This window comes from Crocodylus siamensis, chromosome 6 (assembly GCF_052110815.1).
Source record: "Crocodylus siamensis isolate JL-2025a chromosome 6, ASM5211081v1, whole genome shotgun sequence".
NCBI classification, from domain to species: domain Eukaryota; kingdom Metazoa; phylum Chordata; order Crocodylia; family Crocodylidae; genus Crocodylus; species Crocodylus siamensis.
The window spans coordinates 5,299,237-5,325,718 of NC_143400.1; the positions used below are offsets into that span (position 1 = coordinate 5,299,237).

The 26,482-nt window shown below is 47.2% G+C and overlaps 1 protein-coding gene across 3 annotated transcripts in view; it reads left to right on the top strand.

The window, feature by feature from the left end:
- DIP2B (DIP2 acetate--CoA ligase B (putative)) overlaps positions 1–26,482 on the top strand; it is a 98,043-nt gene that overhangs the window by 63,135 nt on the left and 8,426 nt on the right. For 2 of the 3 annotated variants that reach the window (XM_090051874.1, XM_090051876.1), the window contains 28 exons: positions 671–868; positions 1,747–1,838; positions 2,506–2,616; positions 4,036–4,159; positions 4,880–4,989; positions 5,272–5,374; positions 6,675–6,739; positions 7,094–7,187; positions 7,592–7,711; positions 10,446–10,560; positions 11,440–11,579; positions 12,206–12,342; positions 12,933–13,013; positions 13,372–13,499; positions 14,255–14,369; positions 15,109–15,310; positions 16,244–16,353; positions 16,508–16,588; positions 17,078–17,201; positions 18,420–18,541; positions 19,136–19,247; positions 20,377–20,486; positions 21,622–21,752; positions 22,319–22,487; positions 23,557–23,727; positions 24,652–24,713; positions 24,854–24,911; positions 26,279–26,353. In XM_090051874.1, coding sequence (XP_089908000.1) covers positions 671–868; positions 1,747–1,838; positions 2,506–2,616; positions 4,036–4,159; positions 4,880–4,989; positions 5,272–5,374; positions 6,675–6,739; positions 7,094–7,187; positions 7,592–7,711; positions 10,446–10,560; positions 11,440–11,579; positions 12,206–12,342; positions 12,933–13,013; positions 13,372–13,499; positions 14,255–14,369; positions 15,109–15,310; positions 16,244–16,353; positions 16,508–16,588; positions 17,078–17,201; positions 18,420–18,541; positions 19,136–19,247; positions 20,377–20,486; positions 21,622–21,752; positions 22,319–22,487; positions 23,557–23,727; positions 24,652–24,713; positions 24,854–24,911; positions 26,279–26,353 — 3,260 coding nt within the window. The remainder of the gene's footprint in view (positions 1–670; positions 869–1,746; positions 1,839–2,505; positions 2,617–4,035; positions 4,160–4,879; positions 4,990–5,271; positions 5,375–6,674; positions 6,740–7,093; positions 7,188–7,591; positions 7,712–10,445; positions 10,561–11,439; positions 11,580–12,205; positions 12,343–12,932; positions 13,014–13,371; positions 13,500–14,254; positions 14,370–15,108; positions 15,311–16,243; positions 16,354–16,507; positions 16,589–17,077; positions 17,202–18,419; positions 18,542–19,135; positions 19,248–20,376; positions 20,487–21,621; positions 21,753–22,318; positions 22,488–23,556; positions 23,728–24,651; positions 24,714–24,853; positions 24,912–26,278; positions 26,354–26,482) is intronic. The other variant, XM_090051875.1, reaches the window with a different exon arrangement.

Consider the following 26,482-nt stretch of genomic DNA (forward strand, 5'->3'; position numbering starts at 1 on the left):
CAGGCCTAAGCCCATGATGAAATTAATTAGGCCATTGTACAGAGTTGACTTAGATTGATTTCCTCTTCACAGCTGATGTTTGCAGGCATGGATCATCTATGGCCAAGTTCCAGTAGCAGCAAAGCAGTTTTCAAAGCAGTCCTTTGTCCTGTGGATGGATGATACGATGCTACCAGCCTCGTAGTCTGGCCCCAGTCACTAGCCCTGTATTCTTGCTAATAGCTTAGAGTTCTTAACAGAAACCTTAGATGCGTTTTGTAAACCTAGTGTCTAAAATTACCTGAAACTCCTGATCACTTCCCAAAGCCAAGGGAGATTATCTCATGCCAGTAATTCCGTAGAAGCTGGTGGCTTCTTGGTTCAACATTGTGGAATTCAAATTCCGTGTAAGGTTTTTTTGTTTTCTTTACTGCATTCATCACCATGACACAAACACCTGCAGGAGTGCACTAAGTGACTTGACTAATGTCTGTCCTGTGGTTTGTTCTCCCCGTCCTGTCCCCAGGGGGAGTGTTATACACGCGGCGCATTGTTTGTTTGGGTGTTTTTTTGTAAAGGCTGCTGTGGGTTTGCGTAGAACAGCATTTGCTTTCAGTTTGCTTGTCCAGCTCCCCTGCCTGTGGCTGTGTGAGCTGGGATCCATTGGGAATGTTGTTTGCTTCCCTTGCAGTCCCGCAGCCTGACCCAAACCAGCCCAAGCCAGAGGGACGGCAGATGACCCCTGTAAAGGGAGAGCCTCTGGGAGTCGTGTGTAATTGGCCTCCTGCCTTAGAAGCAGCGCTGCAGCGCTGGGGAACCACACAGGCCAAGTGCCCTTGTCTGACTGCACTGGATGTTACCGGAAAACCAGTCTATACCCTGACGTACGGTGAGTATTTCTGCTGCTGTGGGGTAGGATAAAAAACACAGAGTTGTTGCAGTCAGACCAGAAAAGTGCAATTTCTGGGCTTTGAGAGTTTCTAGGCAAAGCTGTGTAAATCCAGCATGGAAAATGTTCTGCAGACTCCTCGTATGACTAACTGCAGTGATCATCCATCTCCTCCTCATTCTGACTGTAGGATGGCAGTGTGACAGCACTTCATAAAATGTAACATGTGATATGACCCCTGACTTAAACAGATTGGGGAAGGGGTCTGTGAACAAAGCAGATCTGAAAGAAATGAACATGATGCATAATCGGGGAGCACAAATGGGGGTGTCTGCAGGAAGGTGGAGTGGAAATGCGGGGAATCGCTGGGCAACGCCACTGCTGGCTCTGGAGACGCTTGTAAATACAACTCTAGCTCTGCTGCTTGTTTGTTTCTGGAGACGACAGTTTGCGAATCTGGAAAAAACAGGAGGCAATATTACTTTTTCAAAACTCTTGGATTTTTAACCAGCTCTCTTTGGAAACAATGGTATTGCTGGGAAATAATAAAATGGCTCCTCTTGGCCTTAAAAGAAAGTCTGTATTTTTTCTGGGCTAAAGCTGCATGAGGATGAAATCCTTGACACATGAAGGACTTCAGCAGCTGAGCTTGCCCTTGCACATTCTTGCTATTAGATGAACTCCCGGAGAGGACTGGAGTCAGACCACTGGGTTCTGTTAGTCTTACTGCCACTGTGAGCAAGTCACTTAGCCTTCGCCCCTCTGCTTCCTCTCTGTAAAGTGACACTTATGATCCTTGCCTGATAAGCCACCTGGGAGCTGAGTATTACTGTCCAGATGATTGATGTGGAGTCAGCAAACTTCTCTTTGTGTTCCAGGCAAATTGTGGAGCAGAAGCCTTAAGCTGGCCTACACGCTGCTTAATAAGCTGGGGACCAAAAATGAACCTGTGCTAAAGCCTGGAGACAGGGTAATGAGCTTCAAGACTACCTGTTTCTTTCTCTGAAATGGGAAGAGGGATTTGTATACTATCATACCCATAGACATTCAGATCTTCCTCCTTTAATGTGTGTGACTCATCCTAGAGATCAGTCTCATTTAACGGGAGATTTCCAGGCTCTATGAAGACTAAAGCTGCAAAGACCCCAGGGTGCATGCTGTCAAGTTTGCTTCTCTGTAGGAGAACACGTGCATTCCAATTTTTAGAAAGGCCAAAGGGAGTTAATCACTGAGATTTGTGCTTGTAATTCCTAGAGGTGCCCTTGAACTTACATGCAACTCTCCCTTTAGAAACTGGGGTTGCTAACCATGCTGGAGATCTCAGTGCAGGAATTTCCATCTCTTATTGAATGTATACTTAAGGAGAAAAGCAGTACGTGGGTATAGGGAATGCACACACACTCTCTTCTGCCATTTGCGGAAAACCCTGTAAAGGATCCTATTTAACATGTTAGTGGGCAGAAAGATTCAGCAGTTTTCTGGTAGCAATTTCACTTTATGGGGGGCAGTGGAGAATGAGAGTGGCCATCAGATTGACTTTAATCTTGTTGTTGTTGAAATCAAGAGTTGAATCATGGGAACGTAATCCAAACTTCTGTGCTGTTCTGCATCCTCTAAACCAATGTTTCTGTGTGTAGGTAGCCCTTGTTTATCCCAACAATGACCCGGTCATGTTCATGGTGGCGTTTTATGGCTGTCTGCTAGCAGAAGTGATCCCAGTGCCTATAGAGGTACCTCTTACCAGAAAGGTAACGTTGATGGGGACTTGGAGAAGGGATAGGCTGATGTGGGATGATAACCAAGTCAGACCATCAGCCTCTGATGTCAGCAGGGTTTGGCAGCACTCAGCTGATGTCTTAGGAGTTCTTGCCGATACACTGTGAAAGAGGCACAGGAGCCTGGCATTGCAGAGTGTAAGACTGGGGGAATGTTCTGGATACAATGGGTTCCCCTGATGCTGTGGTGAAGCCTGGTTTCTACAGCAGAGATTGCCACCTGTCCTGTAGAGAGGCATCGTTTCCAACAGTACAAAGAACCCACAGCTGCCTTTTGATGTCAGGAGGAGCTGTGGGTGCTCAGCACCCCTGATACACACCTGGCACTATGGGCCTGCTGCATGTGGCATGATTTCTGCTTGCAAGAGGGTTTTCTCTGCCCTTACCATCACTTGCACCATGTTGCCACATTACTGCTGTTTTTAAGAGCTGTGTGAAACTATGGGATTTCCTGAGAGAACACAGTGGCAGCAGGATAATGGCAAACGTGGCCAGGGAGGTGGTAATGAACTTATAAGCTAGGCTGGTATGGCTGTGGGATTCCCAGAGCTTTGCTTTGCTTTGTGGCCTCAACACAACGACTGTCATGGCAACAAAAATATGAAATTATGGCCTCTTCCAGTTTTTGGCCAGTTGGGTCACTTGGTCAGCTTTATTCCAGTGCTTTATGTCCGTTCAACAGGAATTAGTTTTGGGGGGATGGACACAATGGAAGGCTCGTTTCAGTGCTTTTTATTTATTTATTTTTTTGCTTATGAGTTATGGTCAACATTTTAGGGTTTTTCTTAGTGAAAGCAGGCCATGTGTGCTCAATAGCTCCATGCTGGCATGCATCAGAGCAGCCCCTCTTGCCTGTGGAGGCACCAGTCTGTCACCTCCAGTCCTTCTGGTCTTGCTAGTGCAATATTATCTTTCTGTTCTCCCCTGGAGAATCATTAATTGAAGGGAACAGACTTGCCAGGCATCAGGCACAATAGCCCTCCATGTTTTTACAGTGGGGTCTCATTTTCTGCAGACTCTTATTTTCTCACAGAACTACATCTGCCACAGCTGCTCAGCCTGCCCTAGGGAACAGCTCTGAGTAGAAGTGTCTCCCTGCATGCCTTCATTACGCAGACAGCATCATTTTCTAGAGTACATTAACATACAACTCAGAAATTGTTGCATGCCCGTCGTTGCTGTCAGCCTGTGCTTGTTGCTTGAGTTTCAAGCTATTGCCAGATATGCAGGAGGGCAACCCCAGTGAAACGGGATGTTTGTTTTTCCCAGCAGGTCCATAATGTTACCACCCAGGTACCAGAGCATTACCATACCTTGATTTTGGTATGGGTAAAATTGGCTTCAGGTTCTTCGATTGCTTGGAAGCTCTGACACTTGTTTCTTTTCCCTCAGGATGCTGGAGGTCAGCAGATTGGCTTCTTGTTGGGAAGCTGTGGCATCGCTCTGGCTCTCACCACAGAAGTGTGCCTGAAGGGGCTGCCAAAAACCCAGAATGGGGAAATCGTGCAGTTTAAAGGTTAGCTCAGTTGCAGTTTTATTTTTGCTATAGCTTGACTCATGGCCAAGTTCCCTAATGCTAGCTAAGAATTATCTAAAACCATACACTGTTTTGTTCTTTTTGGAGTGAGTGAGGTTTCCAGCAAGTCATCCCCTTTGTTTGGGACTATTTGTTGCATAGTCCATTAAGATCCAGATCAGGGCACGGCAGTGGATATTAGGATGAGTCAGCCTTGTACTGTTTTGATGGTATTTAGCAAGTCAGAAATCACAATCTGTCAGGGCTGGAGAGAAGGATGGTTTGAAATATAGCAGGGAACTGTCATAAAGGGGGCAAGAGTCCACATCACTCAAACCCTATATATGCAGGTGGGGCAGTAGAATGAATCTTCCAGGGAGTGACTCCCCCACGAGTCGTTGGTATGTGACCTTTCGCCCGATCATGTAAGCCAGGGACAGGATCTCCATTTGTCACATGACATCAGTCAGCGAAAGCTGCACAGCAATCCCTTCCTGATGAGTGGTTCCTTGTTCTGTGGGAAAGTAAACTGGGGTCCAAGATACAAGTCACTTCTTCAGACTGCATTTTTAACAGACTCTGCATTTGTCTGTTTAGTCCTGCTTCTGGCAAACACATCCCTCAGTGAGATGGGCAAACAGTTGTCTCCTTGCACATGGCAGAGGAAAGGAGGTTTCTTCAACTAAGCAGGCTTCATGTTCCATTTGATTTTTGCTCTAGGTTGGCCCAGGCTCAAATGGGTTGTGACAGACTCAAAGTATCTTTCTAAGTCACCAAAGGACTGGCAGCCCAACATCTCAGCTGCAGGAACTGAGCCAGCTTATATTGAGGTATGTAGTGGATGAGAATTGGGCTCCTTTTCTGAATGTAATGAGTGGAAGCCAAAGTAATGGCAGTTGGAATAATACCAGCATTTTACTTTACACGGAGAAACAACATGCCCTTCTAGTGAGTCCTGTGGATGCACCTGCACAAAGAGGTCCTTTTTGAACGTCTCAGTTAATGTACAGAAGAGAGAGACTGCTCTGACTCACGAGGGCTTCACCTCGCAGTACCCCGCTTCACGTGCAAGGTCCAGGGTTCCCAATTTGATTACGTTTTGTGTTTTCCAGTACAAGACCAGCAAGGAAGGCAGCGTGATGGGTGTGACAGTGTCTCGAATTGCCATGCTGTCTCATTGTCAGGCTCTGTCTCAGGCCTGCAACTACTCAGAAGGTGAGCAGTGCTCCATGGCAGTGTTGTGCCTGATGGGGAGGGTGAGGGGGGCAAGCTCAGTTTGCAGTGAGCTTTCTCTCCATGCTCATTTATGTGGATTTTGAAATCTAGCTTTGGGTGCTGGGATCATCTTTTTTCTGAATCAGAAGATTGCAGCGTAAACTGAGATAGAGGGGTGCTCATAAATATCTCTGCTTAGAGAAAAAGACGATGGGCTTTTAAGCTTGCCTGGAACGTAAGCAAATGCATACCCTGGGGAAGCTTCCTCTGTGTTGTGCTCCCTCTGACTTGCACTGTGGAAGCATGTGTACAGACCAGGCCTTTCCCAGGAAGCCAGGCCCCAAACCATGTAGAGCTTTCCAGGCTCAAGCAGTTAGAGAGCAGAAATGACCAGAGGAGATGCATAAAGCTGTGCTGCAGGAGATGTTCTTGGTCTGCTCTGCCTACCAAATCAGAAAGTAATATACATACCCTGTAGCTCAGAGCGCCTGCTAATAAGCTGTACATCACCATTTCTGTTTGAGATGCAAGCGTATGCATTCTGGGGGCTGTTGCTTGCGTTTCCCTGACTGCTGACAGTCCGTCTTCCAAAGCCCTTGAATGGCGGCCCTGTAACCTTGTCCTCTTCTGCCCCTTGTGCTTAATTAGGCTAAGACACTTGGGTATTCCAGGATCAGCATATAAATGCCTGGCTGGGCTAGAATGCAATTTTCTTGAAACTTTTTACATGTACTCTCTTACATTCACATTTGATCATAGATACATTAGCTCAGTGCCTTGTCATCTTCTTTACTGCACTGTATGCATACATCTGCATCTGCTGGATTTGTATTTGCATAATTAGGAGCTCTGACTATTTAAAAGGTGTAAGAAGGCAAGAAGATTAGACTCTGTGCTTGCAGTTTGCAGAATGGCTACCAGTCTGCCTTGTCATGGAACCAGTTTGCTGCTTTCTTGTCTGTCTAGCTTAATGCAGGCATTTGCGTGGTGGTTACCTTATCCACCATACAAAAGATCACTGATGTTTGGTTTTGCTGAGCTTAAAAGGGAATGGAGATTTTCAAAGGGGTGTAAGGAAGTCAACAGGGTGGAAAGACCAGGGTTGTGCTCACCTCTATTGTAGCATCACTGTTCCTCTTTCTGCCTAAAGTGAGGCACCCCTTCCCCTGCCAGTCTGACACCAGGAGGGGCTGCCTGAGGGAGTTTGCTTGGGAAAGGGGCCTGTCCTGCCAGCAATGCAGGTCCACGTACCTGCCCGTCTGCTCACTTTCATGCTGGTATCACAACTTTCCTCTTTCAGGTGAAGCTGTAGTGAATGTTCTGGATTTCAAGAAGGATGCAGGGCTCTGGCACGGCATACTGACGGTGAGTGGTGCTTCAGGGGATAGGCGCACAGGACTGTTGTTCTGAATGCTCTGTAGCCCTTCCAGATTGTAATGTGCGGTGTATTAAGGGTGAGAGTTTGGGTCCAATTTAGTCCTGGGTCCTGCTGTACCACTCCCATCTAGATCCTCTGCCAAAAGCTTAGTTGCTAGGCTTTCCTGTAAATTTGAGTGATTCTTTGATATACGATCTTGCAGGAAGGGTGTAAATTTCCCCAGGACTTTTTTTTTCTAGTGGGGGGCCAGGGAAATGAGATGGGGAAGGCAAGTTCTTTCTGACTTGTATTAACTTTGTGGTGTTGGCACTTCCCTGCAAGTCTTCATTTCCGCTTTTCAGAATGTAATGAACAAGCTGCACACCATCAGCGTACCCTATTCTGTGATGAAAACCTGCCCCCTCTCGTGGGTGCAGCGAGTTCACACTCACAAAGGTACTGTGTGTCCTTTATCGCTTTCCAGGTGAACAAGAAGCATCAGAGGTGTGAGTTCTGTTGTGCTTAGGAGCCTGTCTGAGTAGTGTTCAGAAATATGTCCCCTGGACTCACTTCCACGTGTGCACAGCGCCTTAATGCTTCATGGCTAACTGAGGGCAAGCCCCGTCACCCTGATGGCAAATGGCCTCCACTCGCAGAGGCCCCCATGCCCCGAATTCTCAGCCGCGGCATGCCAGGCTGTGACCAATGTGCTCGCTGGTAGACCTGGAGCACAAGTGAGAGGTGCAGGCCTGCCTCCCAGTTCAGAGGCTGGCTGGTGTTGGATCTTTCACGCTTCACTGAAAATCTTGCACAGTGGTTTTCTCTGTTGTAACATCTCCGTTTGTGTCCTTGTTTTGCAGCAAAGGTGGCTTTAGTGAAATGTCGTGACCTGCACTGGGCCATGATGGCTCATCGGGACCAAAGAGATGTCAGCCTGAGTTCCCTGCGGATGCTGATTGTAACGGATGGTGCAAACCCCTGTGAGTATTCCAGAGGGAGATTCTCCTGGTTATTCTTGCCATGGACTCAGCTCAGGTTCCTTCTGTGTACTGACTTCCAGGGACAGAATTATGGTCTTCAACTAACAGGCCACAAAGGCAAGCCTTGGCGCTCTAGAGCAAAGGCAGAGGCGCCTAGTGCTGTGCCTGATCTGAACTCTATGGTTTTCAGACTTTATGACTGTAGATCCTACCTTTTTAAAATGCGTTTTTCTCTTTATCCAGACCTGCACAATTAAAGGAAATTCAGTTGCCTATACCAAAATCTTTTGAACATCTATTCTTAAATACACCTTCTAGGTGCACAGGCAATGCTTCTCCCTAAACTTGTTCAGTTGTAACAGTTGTGGTGAAATATTAGGGTGGGGTGGGGGAACAAGGGCTTAGCAAGGAAGTAGTGGCAGCTCTGCAGTTGAACACAGGGAGTTCTGGTAAGAGGATTAAAAGGTTAGTGCGGTGATTTGTCTAGCAGGCCAGAGAGCAGGAAGAGATGCATTAGCTGGCTGTGTGGCAGAGGGATGTGGGGGTGAGTGGTTTTAGATTGCTCACAGGGGATAAAGAGAAGGGTTTTAAAAATGGTGTTGAAAGAAATGAGCAACAGATCTGCATTGCATGCTGCTGATTATAGGGCTTAATGAATGTCTGTCCAGATGGTACCAACTGAAGGGATGAGACTGAAATACTACTAGGGATGTTTTGGATGTGTACACAGAAGAGAAACAGCCAGGGAACATGTGCTGTTTTAGGGGAAATGAAAACTATTTCAGTCCTGTGAGTGATTCTTCGTGCATTCTCTAGCAGGGCATTATTTGGAAATTTGAGGTGACTGTTTGAGTCCATTCTGTAGCAGAAGCAATTCCTTTGTTGTACAGATGCAAACTCAAAAGATGCGTAAGAGATTGTGGCTGTGAGGTTGCTATTTTTACTCATTCAGCATTTGAAACCCCTTTAGCTAGCTGTGTTGTGTTGTGAGGCTTTCCTCAGTAGGAGTGTTCTCACTCTCTCTGTATACCAACTGTCAGAGGGCACACTGTAAATTAATTTGTGCAACTTGATCCAGGATTACAGAAATATGGTACAGCATGGCTAAACGGAAGTCTGCTTTTGAGAGGATGCACTGGAGCATTAACTGCTTTTACAAGCAACTGATGTATACTTAGCATAGAATTTTTAAAAGTGCCTCGGTGACTAAGAAGAACTTGAAGGGCACATATCCACAAGGGGCCAACAGGGGAGATTATGCTTAGAGGCAACTAGCACAGGTTCATTAGAGGCAGGTCCTGTCAGACCAGCCTGGTGGCCTTCTACAACCAGGTCACCAAATCCTTAGATGCAGGGGTAGCAGTGGACATCATCTTCCTGGACTTTTGGAAGGCCTTTGACACTGTCTCTCACCCTGTTCTTATCAAAAAACTGGGGGACTGTGGTGTCAACACCCACACAGTCAGATGTGTCGCCAACAGGCTGGAGGGCCGCACCCAGAGAGTGGTGGTAGATGGGTCATTTTCAACCTGGAGGGATGTGGGCAGTGGGGTCCCCCAGGGCTTGGTCCTCGGGCCCGCACTGTTCAACATCTTCATCAGCGACTTGGACGAGGGGGTAAAAAGCACCTGTTCAAATTTGCTGATGACATGAAGATGTGGGGGGATGTGGGCTTGCTAGAAGGGAGGAATAGGCTGCAATCGGACCTGGGTTACAGGGGTGGGCGGGTGAGAACAGAATGGGTTTTAACACTGACAAGTGCAAGGTGCTGCACCTGGGGAGGAAGAACCAGCACCATACCTACAGGCTGGGGAACTCCCTTCTTGTCAGTGCAGAGGCAGAAAAGGATCTTGGATTATTGATGCCAAAATGAACATGGGCCGGCAGTGTGGGGACATGGTCAGTAAAGCCAACCACACCTTGTCGTGCATCCACAGATGCATCTCGAGCAGGTCCAGGGAGGTGATCCTCCCCCTCTATGCGGCACTGGTCAGGCCGCGGCTGGAGGACTGCGTCCAGGTCTGGGTGCCGCACTTCAGGAGGGATGTGGACAGCATGGAGAGGGTCCAGAGGAGGCCACTCGCATGATCAGGGGGCAGCAGGGCAAGCCCTATGAGGAGAGGCTACAGGACCTGAATCTGTTCAGCCTCCACAAGAGAAGGCTGAGGGGGGGATCTAGTGGCCTGTTACAAACTAGTCAGAGGGGACCAGCAGGCACTGGGGTAGTCCCTGTTTCCGCAAGCACTACCAGGAGTGACTAGAAATAATGGTCACAAGCTGGCAGAGGGGAGATTTAGGCTAGACATCAGGAGGCACTACTTCACTGTCAGGGCAGCTAGGATCTGGAACCAGCTTCCAAGTGAAGTGGTGCTGGCTCCTACCAGTGAAGTGGTGCTGGTGGTCTTTAAGACAAGGCTAGATGAACACCTTGCTGGGGTCGTTTGACCCCCGCACTCTTTCCTGCCATGGCAGGGGATCGGACTTGATGATCTGCTCAGGTCCCTTCCGACCCGACCAACTATGAAACTATGAAGTCTCATTGACATTCCCTGGGTCACTTTGGCTCCTTAGTGCCAAAGTTACCTTTGAAGATGGTACTCTTGTGGAAATGATACCGTATTTAGGATGTTGTGAACTGCAAGTGTGTGCGTTTCCAGGTCATTTCTATGCAGAATGTTTCTTGTTTTGATTGAGAGTTCTGAGTAACAGTCTGAAATGCTGTCTTGCCTTCCAGGGTCTGTTTCTTCATGTGATGCTTTCCTGAGTTTATTTCAGAATCATGGGCTTAAACCTGAAGCAATTTGTCCATGTGCCACATCTGCAGAAGCAATGACTGTAGCAATTCGGAGGTATGGGAATATGTAGCATCTCATTAAACTATGTCTATATTTAAAAGGACACTGCCCAATTAAAAATGTTTCTAAAATCATTTCCTTATCTATACTGTGAATGGTAAGTCTTTGATTTAAAAACCGAGCTTCTTATAGTTCATTTTTGCTTCAGCTCAAGGCTGAAATTAGTCTAGTTTCCTTTTGTTTTTGTTTTTTGTATAGGTTTCAGCCAGTTTCATTTTTAGGTCCTTGAGGAAGATTCTTTGAAAACTCTTCCTAAGGAATTAAAAAAAATATCTTAAGCTTTGTCAAAGCATATTTTACTGAGTCTAAATATTTAGCCTGTACAAGACCAGCCTTGTCTCTCTAAATAGTCATACTGTATGTTTTCCATGTGCAGTGAGTCACTCTTTTAATATGTGTTTACATGCATCCAGTGTTCTTCACTGACTTCAGTGGAGCTTGTGAGGTTGAGCACATGCTCACAGGAATCAGGGCCTTGAATGGTCCCCTCTTAGGTATGAGAGCCTTTGGTATTTCCCCAACGTTGCTGTTGTGGGGCTATATGTGTATATCTGCAGTGGTATTTGCTTCTCTCTGCAGCAAGCAGAGCAACAGTGACCCAACCTCAGAGCTGGCACATCAGCAGATTAAGCTGATGACAGGGTAGAAGAGGTGCTACAGAAGGCTGATTACCGGCTCTCCTGGCACTCAAGCCACAGACCAGTATGGTTCTCCCAAGCAGTAGCCTCCAATTCTGTCCTGAAAATTAATTTAGTTAATGAAGGCTTTCAGAAATGTGAATCCCCTTGTGTTGCTGTGATGCTATGCATTTCCCATCAAGGGCTAATAATATTTCTAAGGATGATTTAGCTTACTAGTCTGTTTCCTTCTAAGGCCTGGTGTCCCTGGGGCACCGTTACCTGGAAGAGCCATCCTGTCCATGAACGGGCTGAGTTACAGCGTAATCCGTGTGAACACGGAAGACAAAAACTCTGCTCTCACCGTGCAGGATGTTGGCCACGTGATGCCTGGAGGTAAGAGTTATGGGTGCCCTCTTGTTCCATAAACATTCTTCAGGGGACAGCAAGGACACAGCAGTGACAGCACAGGACTAGGGATGTTATCTCAGTTCGCAGAATAGGTCGAAGAGGCTCAGACTTGGCTTCCCATACTGGTCCTGTTGCTGTCTTAAGTGGCAGGGACAGCTTTTAATCTCTCCACATGTTATCTTATCCATCTGTAAAATGGACAGATTTCCCTACCATAGTCATGGTGGGTGTAGGCTTAGCAGTGGTCAAGCACTGTGGACCCTTGCGGGAAAGGCCATGTCTCAGTAGCAGCCTTTTTCTTAGTTTACTCCTAAGAGCCAGGCATCTTGCCCAAGCACAACATCAGCTTGATAACTGAGCACACTCCAGCTGCCTGCTGTTGCATACCTACGCATGTGGCACACCTTGTTGCGAAACCCTTGATTTCAAGAGGAAGATTCCAGTGATGTGTCTGGACGTGTTCAGCTCCAGCATCCGGAGACTTGAGTCCCTAGTCGCATTTTCATAAAATACTAATTATCCCTCTCACTTAACTGTGTCAGGCAGTGTTCTAAAAAAGGGCCCCTGAGCCCTTTTAAAGAAGTTCTACAATTGTGTGCGCTTTGCTTTAGGAATGATGTGCATAGTGAAACCTGATGGGCTGCCCCAGCTCTGTAAAACGGACGAGATTGGTGAAATCTGCGTTAGCCTCCGAGCAGGAGGGATGATGTATTATGGACTGGCTGGGGTGACAAAGAACACATTTGAGGTATGTATGTGTGGCACATCTTGCCTTCTCTCTTGTTGAAGTTCATCAGCTGCTTTCAGTATGGAATTGACCTTACTGCAGAATCTTCTAATTTCTGTAGTAGCCAAGACAGCATTAATGTTTGGGCTTTGGACACATGGGGAAGTCTTGCCTGGAAGGCTAATTGCAATTCAAAAAGGAGAGCAGATAATGTCTAATGTTTCTCGCTGCTGAGGAATAATAGTGGAAGCTTCTTCTGCAAATAAATGAGCAGCAGGTGCTTTGCATTGACTGTGCTCCAGTTCATAACAGATAGCTTGCCAGTAGAGTCCTCACATGCATGGTCTAGCCAGGCTTGTGCTACTGAGTGATTTTTTTTTTTTCTCTCCTAATTAATGCCAGTGGCAGGTTCATGTAAATGAAGACTGCTGCAGGGAAACACTGTACTGGAGGCTGGTACTTTGCAGAGGGAAACCTGGTAGCAGATGGGAATTTATTTTGCAGTTTTACTTACATCCAGCTTAATCTTTGTGGTAGTGCAAGCTGGGGAATATTTCTTTGTAGTCTAGATTTAGACTGTGTTGTCCTTAAGTCCTCTCCTTCTCTTTCAGGTCATCCCTGTGAATTCAGCTGGTTCTCCAGTGGGTGATGTGCCATTCGTCCGCTCAGGCTTGCTGGGGTTTGTTGGGCCTGTACGTCATGTTGCCTTTGTGCCTGTATTGGAGGTTTTATTCACTGTTCATGATTGCAGCTGCAAATAGTGCAGAGCAGTTGAGGACAGAAGTAAATTGTTTAAAACTGCCGTTTTGGATGTGAATGACTGACTGAGCAGGTCGATTCCCACCTGCTCAATCTTAGTTTAATTTGGAATATTTGATCAAAATTTACTCTTGAAGAACAGAATCTAAAAAGATTCCTTTTACAGATATTTAGGAAAATGCTTTAAGTCTAACAGCTGGAGTGCATGGATACAATTGTTAAAGATGGTTAAGCCTACAAAAGCATCTGAGAAATATGTGTAATTATTTGCTGATATCTTTCACCCCTCAGGGTAGCCTGGTGTTTGTGGTTGGAAAAATGGATGGATTGCTGACAGTTAGTGGACGCAGACACAATGCTGACGACATTGTAGCAACTGGGTTGGCTGTTGAATCAATAAAGACAGTCTACAGAGGAAGGTTAGTGAGATGAAACCTCTTTCTCTTCCCACTGCAAATAACACATGATCAGGCAATTACATTACAATCCGTCTGTTTTTTCTAAGAGTAACTGGGTTCATTTGGGCCCTCTTGTAGGAAGTGTGTCTTTGAATATTCAGTCTCCCTAGTAATTGGCCCATCAAGCCCAAGTATCTTGTCTGACAGGAATCTGTTCCAGCTAGAGGAAACGAGGTGTCAGAAAACACTGTGCAGGATAACCAGCCCCGTGGAGTGTTCCCTTCTGCCCCCCATTGTTAACTGCTGACTCTCGTCCTGCGGGTTTTTATCCCTTTCCCAATGAATTTTGTTTTCTTTAACATTGACATTGGCTAAAATTTTCTGAAGGCCTGAAAGGACTTGGGAGCCTGAGTTTCAGTGACTGCTGGTGGGATTTAGGTTCTTAGGGCAAAAATGTCAAAGGTGCCTATTATACCCATGTCAGTTTAGCACTTTATTATGGACTGGAATAGAAATTGGATGGCTAGAGTGGAAAAGAAAGCTGCTGGGAAGAATACAGAAGCTGCTCCACAGGGTGGGATGGTTGACTTTCTCTGGCCAGTCAAACTTCCTGCTCCACCTCCTGGTGGCATCTCTTTTCTCCACCCTTGGAGCTTTTGAAGCTGTGTTCTCTTCTGCTAGCATGTAGTGTGTGTCCCTCTCCTTTGCTCTTTGGAACATGAGCATTTCCAGGAGGTGGCATGGGAGGTCCTGCCAGTGCCTTTCTCTCCCTTCAGGATCGCTGTATTCTCAGTCTCTGTGTTTTATGATGAGCGGATTGTGGTGGTGGCAGAACAGCGGCCAGACGCTTCCGAGGAGGATAGTTTCCAGTGGATGAGTCGAGTGCTGCAGGTGAGAGCCAAGCTGTTTTGCTGGGTGAGGTGTGGCTCCCTTCAGCATGGGAATAGCCAGGTGGCACAGGCATATGCCAGACAGAGCCTGGCATCTGTCATCACACTTTCTCAGGCAGCAAGAAGCCAGGTCGTTGACAGAGTGGCAAGCAGGGTGTCTAGTGTGGATGGGCTCTTTGGACCAGATGTCCTGGGGGTCCTGAATAGACAGACATGGAACATGGCATAACTCCTGATGGGAGTGGGTCAGTGTTAACTGGACCCAAAGGCAGGCACCCAGGTACTAGCATGCTGACACTGTGTTCTGCCTTTCTGCATGTTGTTTACAGCACAGCAACACAGTTTACCGCTCTGGCAAGGTCTTCAGGCATGTTGCTGAAACAGGAGGGGGGTGACTTCCTGCCTCTGGTCAGGAGATGCTTGCCAGAGCTCCAAGGGGCAGCAAGGAGGCTTCTTTCAGGCATCTGTTTATAGATGCATGTTAAACCAAGCAAACAGCCAGATGCTGTTGCTCTTAACAGCTTTATGCTAACTTTGCCCAGCACATGTTGGTGGACCTGTGAGTCCGTTGTGTTGTGTCCTGGTTTATTTTTGAGAGAGAAATTCTTGTTGTAATTTGCGTTCTCCTAGACCAGGATCCGGCTGTGCTAGACGATGTTGCAAACAGGGCAGAAAGGATCTGACAAACACGGGAGCATCTGTTAACATCCAGTATGAGCAACTTTCTCTCCCTTCTCTAGGCAATTGACAGCATTCACCAAGTCGGTATATATTGCCTTGCTCTGGTACCAGCCAACACGTTGCCAAAAACTCCTCTTGGAGGGATCCATATCTCTCAAACCAAACAGCACTTTTTGGAGGGTTCACTGCACCCCTGTAACATCCTCATGTGCCCGCACACGTGTGTGACCAACTTGCCAAAACCGAGGCAGAAACAACCAGGTAATGCAGAGCTGCTGCTTGCTATCGGGAACACTGGCCAGCAAGGGGTAAATGATGGAATTCGTTGCCTCAGGCCTGGGAAATTAGTCTGATGTCTTTGCAAGGGAAGCATGAGTTAATCACTGTTCTTGCTGTTGGGGACCTCCCAGCCTGCCATCCTGGGCTTTCAGGCCTTTCTTTGATGCCTCTGTTGCTCAGGAGCTGATTTCAAACCCTACTCTAGCAGAGATTTGTGATTGATGGGTAAGAAGCACCTGAAAGATGAGGAGTTGGCTAAAAACCCTTCTGCATCTCTAAGGCTCCCTTCATCTGTTGCTGTGGCAATCAGATGCTGAGAGGAGCCTTGCCCTGTGGAGCAGCCTTCTATTCTGGAGCCCAGGCCTTGCCACCTACCAGAGGCTGTGACTCTGGGCCACTGAACTATCCCCTCGTATCCTGGCTTACAGACTGCTTGTGGACAGTCAGTGCACCACAGAGCCTCTATCACAGAGTTCCCTAATCAGAGTAGCCCCAGGGTTGGGTTTTTTGGTCTCTGCTGTAGTGCCTGAGAATCACTGGGATATTTCCAGTTTCTTGCTGACTGACCTGCCTGCTCCTCAGGCATTTTCCTCAGCAGTGAAATCACAGAGTATCTCTTCATGGAGGAAAACTAACACAAAGGATCGCCAAGGGCTTTATAAACCTCACAGATTAACTTTCCTTTGTTGGTGGAGCATTATGTTTTTGGCTGGCCCCAGTTCTCAGGTGGGAGAAACCTGAATCTTTCCCAAGGTAAAATGACTTGCTCAAAGCCAGTAGTGAGTCACTGGCAGAGCCAGGAGCCCTCACAGCCTCTCCTTGCTTTAATCAATAGCTTGTACCACTGCACAGTAAAATATGAAATACTTGCATTGCCTGCTTCACCAAGTCTGTGCTGTTTCTCTTTGTCAACAGGTGTTGGCCCTGCTTCTGTGCTAGTGGGGAACCTGGTTGCTGGGAAGCGCATTGCTCAGGCCTCTGGGAGAGACCTTGGACAAATAGAAGACAACGATCTGGTTAAAAAGGTAAATCTCTGCAGCCAGACAATAGTTGTGGGCAGTGAGTGGGGAAGAATCTTGTCCCACAGCTGTGTAAATGCAGTGAGCAGTGGTGTAAGGCACGCAGAAGTGTCCTTCTGGGAGTACAAGTGCTGGCACTCACAACTTCCTTTTGTTGCAGCACCAATTCCTGACGGAGGTGTTACAGTGGAGAGCTCAAGCAACCCCTGACCACCCACTCTTCCTTCTGCTAAATGCCAAGGTACATGTCAGGGAGTTTTCTGTCTAGCCGACAGGCTGGCTGGGTGGTGACTGTATTTAATGACAGATGTGGGGGCTCAGGCAGTGGGGTTCATGTTCATTGTCTCTCTCTGGTTGCTTTATCTATGGGTGAAAAGGACAAGATGTGGGAATTTTCATTGTGTTCACAAGATGAACATAACACTTAACCATTGTCTGGAGTTGGCAGCCCACATGCCACTGTGATGTGTGCCCTTGGAGTGTGCTTTGTCCATGAGCTGTGTAGCATGGCTTCTGGAGTAAGAACTTGCTCAATAGGCTTCCTGGAAGTTGGCATTTCCAAGGAGCAGGCCTAGTGTAAGGCAGTAGATAATGGGCCCCAGGTGTCTGCAGCCTGTCCACGGTGGCTAATGGTACAGGTTGATTTTATGACAACTTCCGTGCTGTCTTTGTACTGCCACCCTATGCCGCACTAGCTCTTGTTCAGCATGTTCCTCTCTTGCCTGTCAAGGGAACCATAGTGTGCACAGCCACCTGCGTCCAGCTGCACAAACGAGCAGAGAGAATTGCATCACTGCTGTGTGACAAGGGACATCTCAATGCAGGAGACAACGTGGTGCTGCTCTATCCTCCTGGTAAGGATGCTCTAGAACTGGCCGCTAGAATCCCCATGTGGAAATGAAGTGTAGCCAGGACAAAACCTTAAGCACCAAGCTGTGTGTGGGCACCAGCGTTTTTGGGGCTGTCTGTATGTGTTGTTTGAAAATATGCTTGTGACAACTGGATCCAGTCAACTTGGGGATTGTCCTTTCACTGGGGAACCTCCAGGTCCTGACTCCCTGCCTAGGTGTTGTCAAGTACTGAAGTACCACCCCTCTGGGTGCTGTGCACCCACTGGTGGCTGCACTGCATCCCTGAGTAGTGTCATGGAAGCTGGCAGGATGGCTGGCTGGACTGTGCTTGTTGCCACCACCTTTGTGACTGAACAGGAAGTGGGAGCTCCCCTGGGGACCCTGTTCTCAGTGGCTACTCTGTGGTTGAGGGCACAGAATACTGTGCGTTTGCCCCTTGTGGCCGGTAATTCACAGCTGCCTGTTACTGAGGACCACGTGTTCCACGCAGATGAAAGGGGCTGTCCCCTGGACCTGGCTGTTTCTCTTCACACTGCTGGGAGCTCTTTGTGGGCTGGCTTCTGCCTCTGCCTGTTTGACTCTCAGTAGACATTGTTCCATGCAGTGCCCAATTCCACTTGGTTCTTTATTCCAGTGGTGCCCAACCTTTTTCCCTGGAAGGCTGGATGGGCAGTTCCTGATCTGGCTGATGGTCCCAATCCAGTGCCCAGAGAGGGTGGGGGGCAGCTCAGCTCCAATCCAGTCATGGGGGAAGGAGAGGAGGGGTGGATCCAAACCAGCCATGTGGCAGGGAGGGAAGGAGGGGGAGTGGCTCAGCCCCTAACCAGCTGCACAGGGGGGAGGGAGCATGGTCTGGCCCCATATTGGCTGTACAGGGAGAGAGGGGGTACAGCCTGGCTCTGAACCAGCTGTGCAGGTTGCTTGGAAATTTAGCATGGAAGGTGACAGTATTTCCACTGCTCCACCACCAAAATTCCCAACATATGGGCTGTCCTGCAGGCCAGATGCCATGGCTCTGGTTCTCCTCTGCAGGCGTTGTTTCCTTCTCTTTCTTGGTCCCTCCACACCTTCTCCATATTGTTCACAACTGTGTTTGTGGACTCTGGGGCTGCAGACAGGGTTGGGAGGTGTGTGCAGCACACACCATTAAGAACTGTAACTGCAATACTGAGGGAGAGGTTAGTGTCACAGCAGCGTCCACCAGCACTTGTGTCCTTGCAGGCATTGAGCTGATTGCTGCCTTCTACGGCTGTTTGTACACTGGGTGTGTTCCTGTGACCGTTCGACCACCTCATGCTCAGAACCTTGCTGCCACTCTGCCTACTGTGCGAATGATCGTAGATGTGAGTACTGGAGATTGGAGCCCAGGGTCCAGCACAGGGCCTTTGCACCTGGGCAGCAAGAAGATAATGCCTCCTGGCTATTTAAAGATCCAGTGCTGCTGTCTTTGGCTGTGTGTATTAGACAGTCCTGCCTCTCCCTCTTACGGGGTGATACAGGCAGAACATACAGTAGAGAGAGGGAGTAACATCCTGACTTGCCTCATGTTACTGCCCATTGACTCCTGTCAGCACTACACCTGAATGGGAGGCCGGGCAGGTGCCACCTCCATGTTCCCTTGTAGTGACAGTGGATAGCTGAGTTTGATTTTGTATTCTCACATGGCTGTGGAAGAAAAGCTGTGGGCAAAATGCAGCCATGCATAACACCCTTCCCAGATGGTGTGGAAGTTTTACCAAGGTCATGTGTATTATAGTCCAAGCCTGGGGGGGTCTTGACTCAGCAGTGTAATGTGGGAGAAGCCAAGAAAGGTAGTGAGAGACCAGAGGGGGACTGACTGTGAAAAGGCATCAGCTGAATATCACTAGGTCTTTCAGTTACGGAGATTGAGAGCCATGTTTGTTACACCTTTAGCAAACATTTATCTGTTTCTGTAGGTCAGCAAAGCTGCCTGCATTCTCACGACTCAAACATTAATGAGACTGCTGAAGTCCAGAGAGGCAGCTGCTGCTGTGGATGTGAAAACCTGGCCAACCATCATTGACACAGGTGACAGCTTCTCTGTGCCACATCTCTTGGATCAAAGAGTTTCAAAGCCCTGTAAAGGGAGTTTCGGTGACTCGGGGGGACACTGCCAGCTCAGATGCTACATGGTAACTGTTTGGGGAGGTGGGGAAGCATTTGAATATTGAGAGAGAATATCCTAGAGACAGACCATAGTTTGACTGCATAATCTGTGACCTTTGTATCCGCAAAAAGTAGTGTATGCAGGGGCTCCATTTGGAGAAGTGTGGCATTTTTCACATGACCCACGCTGGCCTGGGGTAGTGAAAGGGAAACAAGAAGGCCTGGAAGCAGTTCAGTGCTAAGGGCCTTGTAACTACTTGTTCCTTCCAACCAGAGAGAGGTTTTCAAAATCAGCAACCAATTAGAAGGGAAAAATCTGCTAAATCAGATACTGGGGAGAACTACAGCTACAAAGTATGCGCTCGTGTGCCTTGTGCTCATGCAGCTCTGTCTTTTGTTGTCAGGAAGGAAAGTTAGGAAAAGGTAGTTGTTCTTTGTAGCCTCTTCGGCCTGTAATTACTGAATGTTTCTGAATTTGAGCGAAGAACAGTAAATACAAGGCTGGGATGATTTTTTTCTATAATCTGAACCATGTCTGGCACTTTGAGTTCTAATCCCTTGTTCTGCAGCTGCTGAGCTTCATGTGGAACTTGGGTAAAATGAAATTTGTTTGATGTCAGTGGCCTCAGAGTGTGCTTCCATGTCACAGTCAGTCCTGCCTGGCCCCCATCTGGCATGCTCTGCAGAGAGGACAGGGATGAAATGACCCAGGAGAATTGTAAAGTCTCAGTTATGTTCAAGTGTTTGATTAAGTGCTTCACACACCTGTCACATCTCTCCCTGCTGGGTCTCTCAGTGGTACCAGAGTGATTTACAAAATGGTCTCAGGCCAGGCACACCGACTCACATAAAAGGAAATTCTCACCTTTCTGCCTGAGAACAGTTTTCGTTATGAGAAAGCTTTGGCACAGTGACTATCCTGTCCCATAGTCAGCCACCAGGATGGCTCACTCCTGTTCTGCTCCTTCCCCCCCCGTTGGAAGTTCCAGCATCCCCAAGAATCCCAATTTGACTCAGGCCTAAGCTACATCTTTGTTTCTTACTCACACAGATGACTTGCCCAGGAAGCGGCTACCTCAGATCTATAAACCACCCACACCAGAAATGCTGGCGTACCTGGATTTTAGTGTGTCCACAACAGGCATGCTCACAGGGGTGAAGGTATAGTAATACCGCGCTGGAGCCTTTTCTTTCTCTGACTCTGCAGGATAAGAGGGAAGGACTGGGAGGGTTGTTTTTTTTCAGATTTAATTTGAAAGTTTGCCATACTTCCCTCCCTGCCCCAGACAAACTGGGGTGAATAAAGTATGTGTTCGTGAAGCAGCTCTGTCTTGTGCTGCCATAGGGGAAAACTGGGCTCGGAAGTGTTTTCAAGGATTCCTGTTGTCTGGGTTGGTAGAGAATCCCTGTTTGTGGACAACAGGGAATGCTGCTGGGAATACTGCGCAGTGCGTACTAATGAGCCATTGTAATCACACTCGCTGTACTGCACGGAGGTGAATAGCGCTGGGGATTGACCACAGAGAGCTTAGATGCACACTGTATGTACACCAGTGGAATGAGTCTTCACATCAGTGTAGAAAAGTAGCAGACAAATGGTACTCAGCGCTACCTTGGTGTAACTTATTTGAATCTGATGTAAATTCTTATTTGAATCTTAGTACCCTAAGAAAAATCACAGGTAAAACTATAAGGGTGTGCGTTAAACAAGTGTAGGTGTTGTGTGCCTGCAGCTTCACCCAAGGTGGCTGTTTGCTTGTGGCAAACAGGCTACATTGTTCTCCCATCACCTGGTAGAGTGCTACTCCACCAGCAGCATCCCACATGCAGCAAGCCCAGGAGACCTGCTTGTCTGTCCATTCTGGAGTCTGGTGTCATTTACATCAGTGTACAAAACACCAATAAATCTACACCAGTATAAACGCATCATGTGTTCAGATTCAGAGAGGAGGAAACGGAAGCAGAAGTCAAGGCCTGAGGCTCTGCTAGGGGCTGCTGAGTACAGTTAGCTGCTGTGGGATGTGTAGGGTAAGAAACAACCTTTTTATCAAAACTGCCTAGGACAATGCCTCTCCTTTCACGACGTCTTTTTGATACAGAACTGAGCTGGGGGGGACTTTCCCACGCTCTGTGTTTGCCATGCAACATAAGGCTAGCAGTAGTTTAATTTTGAAGAGTAGCATTGTTAGGAAATTAAGCTTAAATCTAACTTTACATAGCATCTGTACTGGGGGAGTCCTGCTCTGACCACTTTGGATTTCAACACTTTATCTCTCCTCCCCGTCTTCTGTTACAGATGTCCCACTCAGCAGTGAGTGCCCTTTGCAGGGCAATAAAGCTCCAGTGTGAGCTCTACTCCTCTCGGCAGATTGCCATTTGCCTGGATCCATACTGTGGGCTCGGCTTTGTGCTCTGGTGCCTTTGCAGGTATGTCTTGGAGTAGAGGCATGGGACTAAGATATTGCCTGGTCTTAAAACAGGAAGTGGAGGGCCCTCCCCTCAGCTGGTGCAGGGCAACACAGCTGGGTTGACTGGGAGCTGAATGGTTTTGGTTTACAGCAGCTGAATATCAGCTCTGGACAGCAGTCCCCCTTGCCTGCTGGGTGCAAGGTCCTCTTTAGCCTGTTTCTCTCGGTCACACGCAGCTGTCCTGTCTCCCATGTTTATTTTATAGGATATTCCTATGGAACCTATTTCTGGGAGTATATGGCGGAGCATGGCTTCCTTCACCTTGACTATTGGAATGTGTGAACTGCTCCTCTGGTTTGATATCCAGCTTGTAGCTGTATTGGTCTAGAGGCAATATTAGTAATACAGTGTTGCTGCAGGAGATGGGCAGCAGAGCCATCATCTGCTGGTCTCAGACAGAATCTCATGACCTGATTTTGGTGTTGCAGATGCATGATGTTGCCAACACACAAAATACTGTAACGATTATTTTAAGGCTAATAGTCCCCTAGACTAAAACCTTCATTCTTCTGGTCTCTCGGCAGTGTGTACTCTGGTCACCAGACCATCTTAATTCCTCCTATGGAGTTGGAAACCAATCTGTTCCTCTGGCTCTCCACTGTCAGTCAGTACAAAATCAGGGACACTTTCTGTTCCTATTCAGTCATGGAGTTGTGCACAAAGGGACTTGGGAATCAGGTTGAAATGTTAAAGGTAAGAGGCTTTGTCTGGGTCTTACACTTATTCCAAAAGTTGATGCCAACTGTCCTGGTAAAGGAAAAGGAGATGACCATTACATGTGTTGATAGCAAAAACTCCAGGAGGGTATCAGCCACATGTGGCACAGATGCTCTGTTACATGATCTTACTATGCACCAGGGCTGTAGATTGGACTTCCTGGCCCACCTATAAAGCAGAAGCACCATCCCCATTGGAGGCGTTGGTTGTAGCTGTGTTGGTCTAAGGACCTAGGTAGACACGGTTCTTTGGGTAAATGTGATATCGTTTATTAATTTTTGTAATATTGGGTTCTAACCCATCCAGGAGAGCACAAAAAACTGCAAACTGTCCCTCTCCCTGAAGAAGGGTGTTTGTACCCAAAAGCTTGCAAAGAACATTTTTTTCCAACTCATAAGTTGGTATAATAAAAGATATCACATATCCCCATTGGAGTGCCTAGAAGATAAAAAGCAAAAGGTTCAAGGAACTTTTATATCAGTTTTCCCTAAAATGGGCTCTGTGCTGCGTGTACACATTGGAGCTCAGTATTGCTGTGTTGGTGATACAGAATTTTGAAGGTTTCCTTGTATTGTCACACAGGCTATTGCTCAGATCTGAAGTACATGATACTTCACCCTTAATTATAGGTTAGGAATGTCTAGTGCTCAGAACAGATCACTGCAAGTTCTGGTCCAAACTTTGGTGTAACTGTGATCTTCAGCAAATCCCCTTTCTCCTGCCAGCTTCAGTTTCTTCCACTTTATTTTCCATGATCTAGCATAAAGAAGTGAAAGGCACTATGCTCCTTATAATAGCAAGCTGTGTTGACAATGTCATAGTTCTAGTAGTTATTCTGGGACTTAAAACTTGCATGTCATAGCTTACAAAGAGGGAAGCAAGTAGGGAAACTAAATGTGCACATAGGGGTGTCCCCCACAGCTGGAATAGAGGCGTCCATTCTTCTGAATGTGAAGCAGGAGGGTAGACAGTCTTCAGCAACAATGTGTCTGGTTGCATTGTCAGAAGCAGAGCAGCAGTCTTACTTGCATGCCTCTTTCTTCAGGCAAGAGGAATTCATCTGTCCTGTGTCCGGACCTGTGTGGTGGTTGCAGAGGAGCGGCCACGAGTCTCTCTGACCCAGTCCTTCTCCAAGCTCTTCAAAGACATTGGCCTGTCTTTGCGTGCTGTCAGCACCACCTTTGGGTCGAGAGTCAATGTAGCCATCTGTTTACAGGTATGTTAGGGTGCTTTCAGGGAGCACAAGCATTGTCAGTAGTAGCAGGTTTCCAGGTCCCATTGCTCTCTTGAGTTCTTAAACTTCTTGGCTACCAGACACTGTCTGGTTACTAGTTTAACTCAAAATTCTGCTCTTTGGAGGACTAGCTGGTATGTAGAGAACAGCCGGGCATAGTATCCTGCAGCTCCTTCATGTTCTTGGATCATCAGATCACACTGCAGAAATAAGAGACAGCTGAAATACTTCCCAGGTTTCATATTTCTGTGTAAGTCTGCTTTTCCTGTGGTAGCCAGTGGGAGGCTGGTCACTGAGGCAGACATTCTCGAGGAGCAGATTGTTCTGAGGTGACATCCATTCTGGCCCAGTTTTCACACTTCTCAGCATTGCAGCTTTGCAGGTAGGAGTGATCATTGCAGCCAGGTGCTGCTGGCCTGCCTGCATAAGTGCTCCCCCAGTGTCAGCATGGGACTTGTGCAGACACTGACTGCACCTGACCTGCGGTTGTGTCCTTGAGCCCCACACTCCTTAGCTTGGAAGTTAGACTAGGGACAGGTTGAAGATAATCTTTGAGATGTCTTGTTTTCATAAAGTAAACTTATTAGAATAAGTGATGGGATCCAGACCCTAAAAGAACCATACAGCTCCCACTGAGCAAGAGAATGGGAGGCTCAGCTGTAGGTGAGAATCAGGGGGGCCTCACATGGCCTAGTTTTGCTAACCAAACAGCTATTCAAGGACTGGTTCGCCTCCCATAATGCCTCTTGATTGGAGCAGGTGTTACAGAAATACTGCTGTTTGTGTCGCCTTTGTGCTGTAAATCGTACTGCTGTTTGCTCTTTTCTGAATTTTTGATACTTTATATTAATTACCATATCATTCTGATTAAAAATATAAAAACTTTTTTCAATGTTAACCCTTTAGGGAACCTCTGGGCCTGACCCCACTACAGTGTACGTAGACCTGAAATCATTAAGGCATGACAGGTACAGTATATTTACATTGCACTTGATTAATAATCCACTATGTAATGTACTAGATAGTACTGTATTGGAACAGATTCCTCTTGCTAGATGAGTTTGCAGGTTTTTGCTTTTCTTGATGTCTTTTGTTTTTATTTCTTCAGAGTACGATTAGTAGAGAGGGGAGCTCCACAAAGCTTGCTGCTTTCAGAGTCCGGGAAGGTAATTTTTCATGGATTTCCTAATAGCTTGGCATGTAGAACATCTGAGCATATGGCTGCATGCATATCTCCTTCAAATGTTTTACATGCACACTTGCCGTTCAGAAAGGCAGCTGTATTCATCATATGCTATGGCATGGGAGTGGCGAGCTTTCCATTAACTTTCCAGTGCAGTACTACCCATTTATGATGAATTCTTTTCTGACTCAACCGTATTCTCCACTGGAACTGGTTGTTTCCATGGTGCGATGTACTAAAACTTTTTTGGGTTTCAGTGTTCTCTCTTTCTGGAGGCTGCCATGCATTGGGGATGGACCATAGCTGTGTCCCTGTTACTTCATTTAAGTAAAGCAAAGTATTTCCAAGTGTTCTGGACAGAGTTCATTATTTAAACTCTCAAATTCTATGATGGCCAGAACTGATGGTGCCAGAATGCCGTGTCCATCTCAGCTCGTGTCATTAACATATTCTTGCTAATATATGAATTGGTATGTCAGGGTTTTTATACACGCTATATAAATTTCATAGACATTTGGGCTGAAAGGGACCCCAGAGGATCATAGAGTCCAGCCCTCCACCCCAGGAGCAGGAAGTCAGCAGGGATCATAGGATCCCAGCAAGATAAGCATCCAAATGTGTTCTGAAGGCATTCAAAGTGAGCGCTTGAACCGCCTCAGGCGGCAGTCTGTTCCAAACCTTGGGGGCTCAGACAGTGAAGAAGTTCTTTCTTCTTAATAGTCGTTCCCCCGGATCCTGATGTGCACCCCTGATAAGCTTATAGGTGGCCACCACATCACCCCTAAGCCTGTGCTTTTCCAGGCTGAATAGCCCCATTGCTCTCAGCCTTTCATCACAAGGTCTGTTTTCCTGCCCTCTGATCATGTGCATGGCTCTCCTCTGCAGCCTCTCAAGCTTCTCCACATCCTTTTGGAATTGTGGAGCCCCAAACTGGGCGCAGTACTCCAGCTGCAGCCTTACCAAGGCTGAGTACAACGGGAGAATGACATCCCAGGATTTGCTTAAGAAGCATCTTTGGATGCAAGCCAGCGTTTTGCTCACTTTACTAGCCGCAGCATCACGCTGAAGGCTCGTGTTCATCTTGTGGTCAGCCATGACCCCCAAGTCCCTTTCATCTGTAGAGCTAACCAGCGTAGCACTACTGAGCCTATATGCATGTTTGCACGTTTTTCCTCCCAAGGTGGGAGATACGTGGACAAGTACACACACACACGAACGTGGAGGCATGTGTAACTTCCGTAGGTGAAAGCTGTGCCATAAGTCAGAGGTGAATGAGGAGCTTTTGGATTTTGCATACTTGCATGCAGCTGATCCATGCAGAAATACCCATATTCCTTTGTTGTTCCTTAGATTTTACCTGGAGTCAAAGTGGTCATAGTCAATCCTGAGACCAAAGGGCCTGTTGGAGATTCTCATCTTGGAGAGGTAGGTGCTGATTTAATTGTTATCGGGAGTTTCTCTGCTGCTCGCTGGCTGAGCTGTTTTATTTCCGTCTGTGTAGCTTTATTTGCTCTGTTACTCGATTTGTTAAGCTACTGGCCAACAGAATGAACC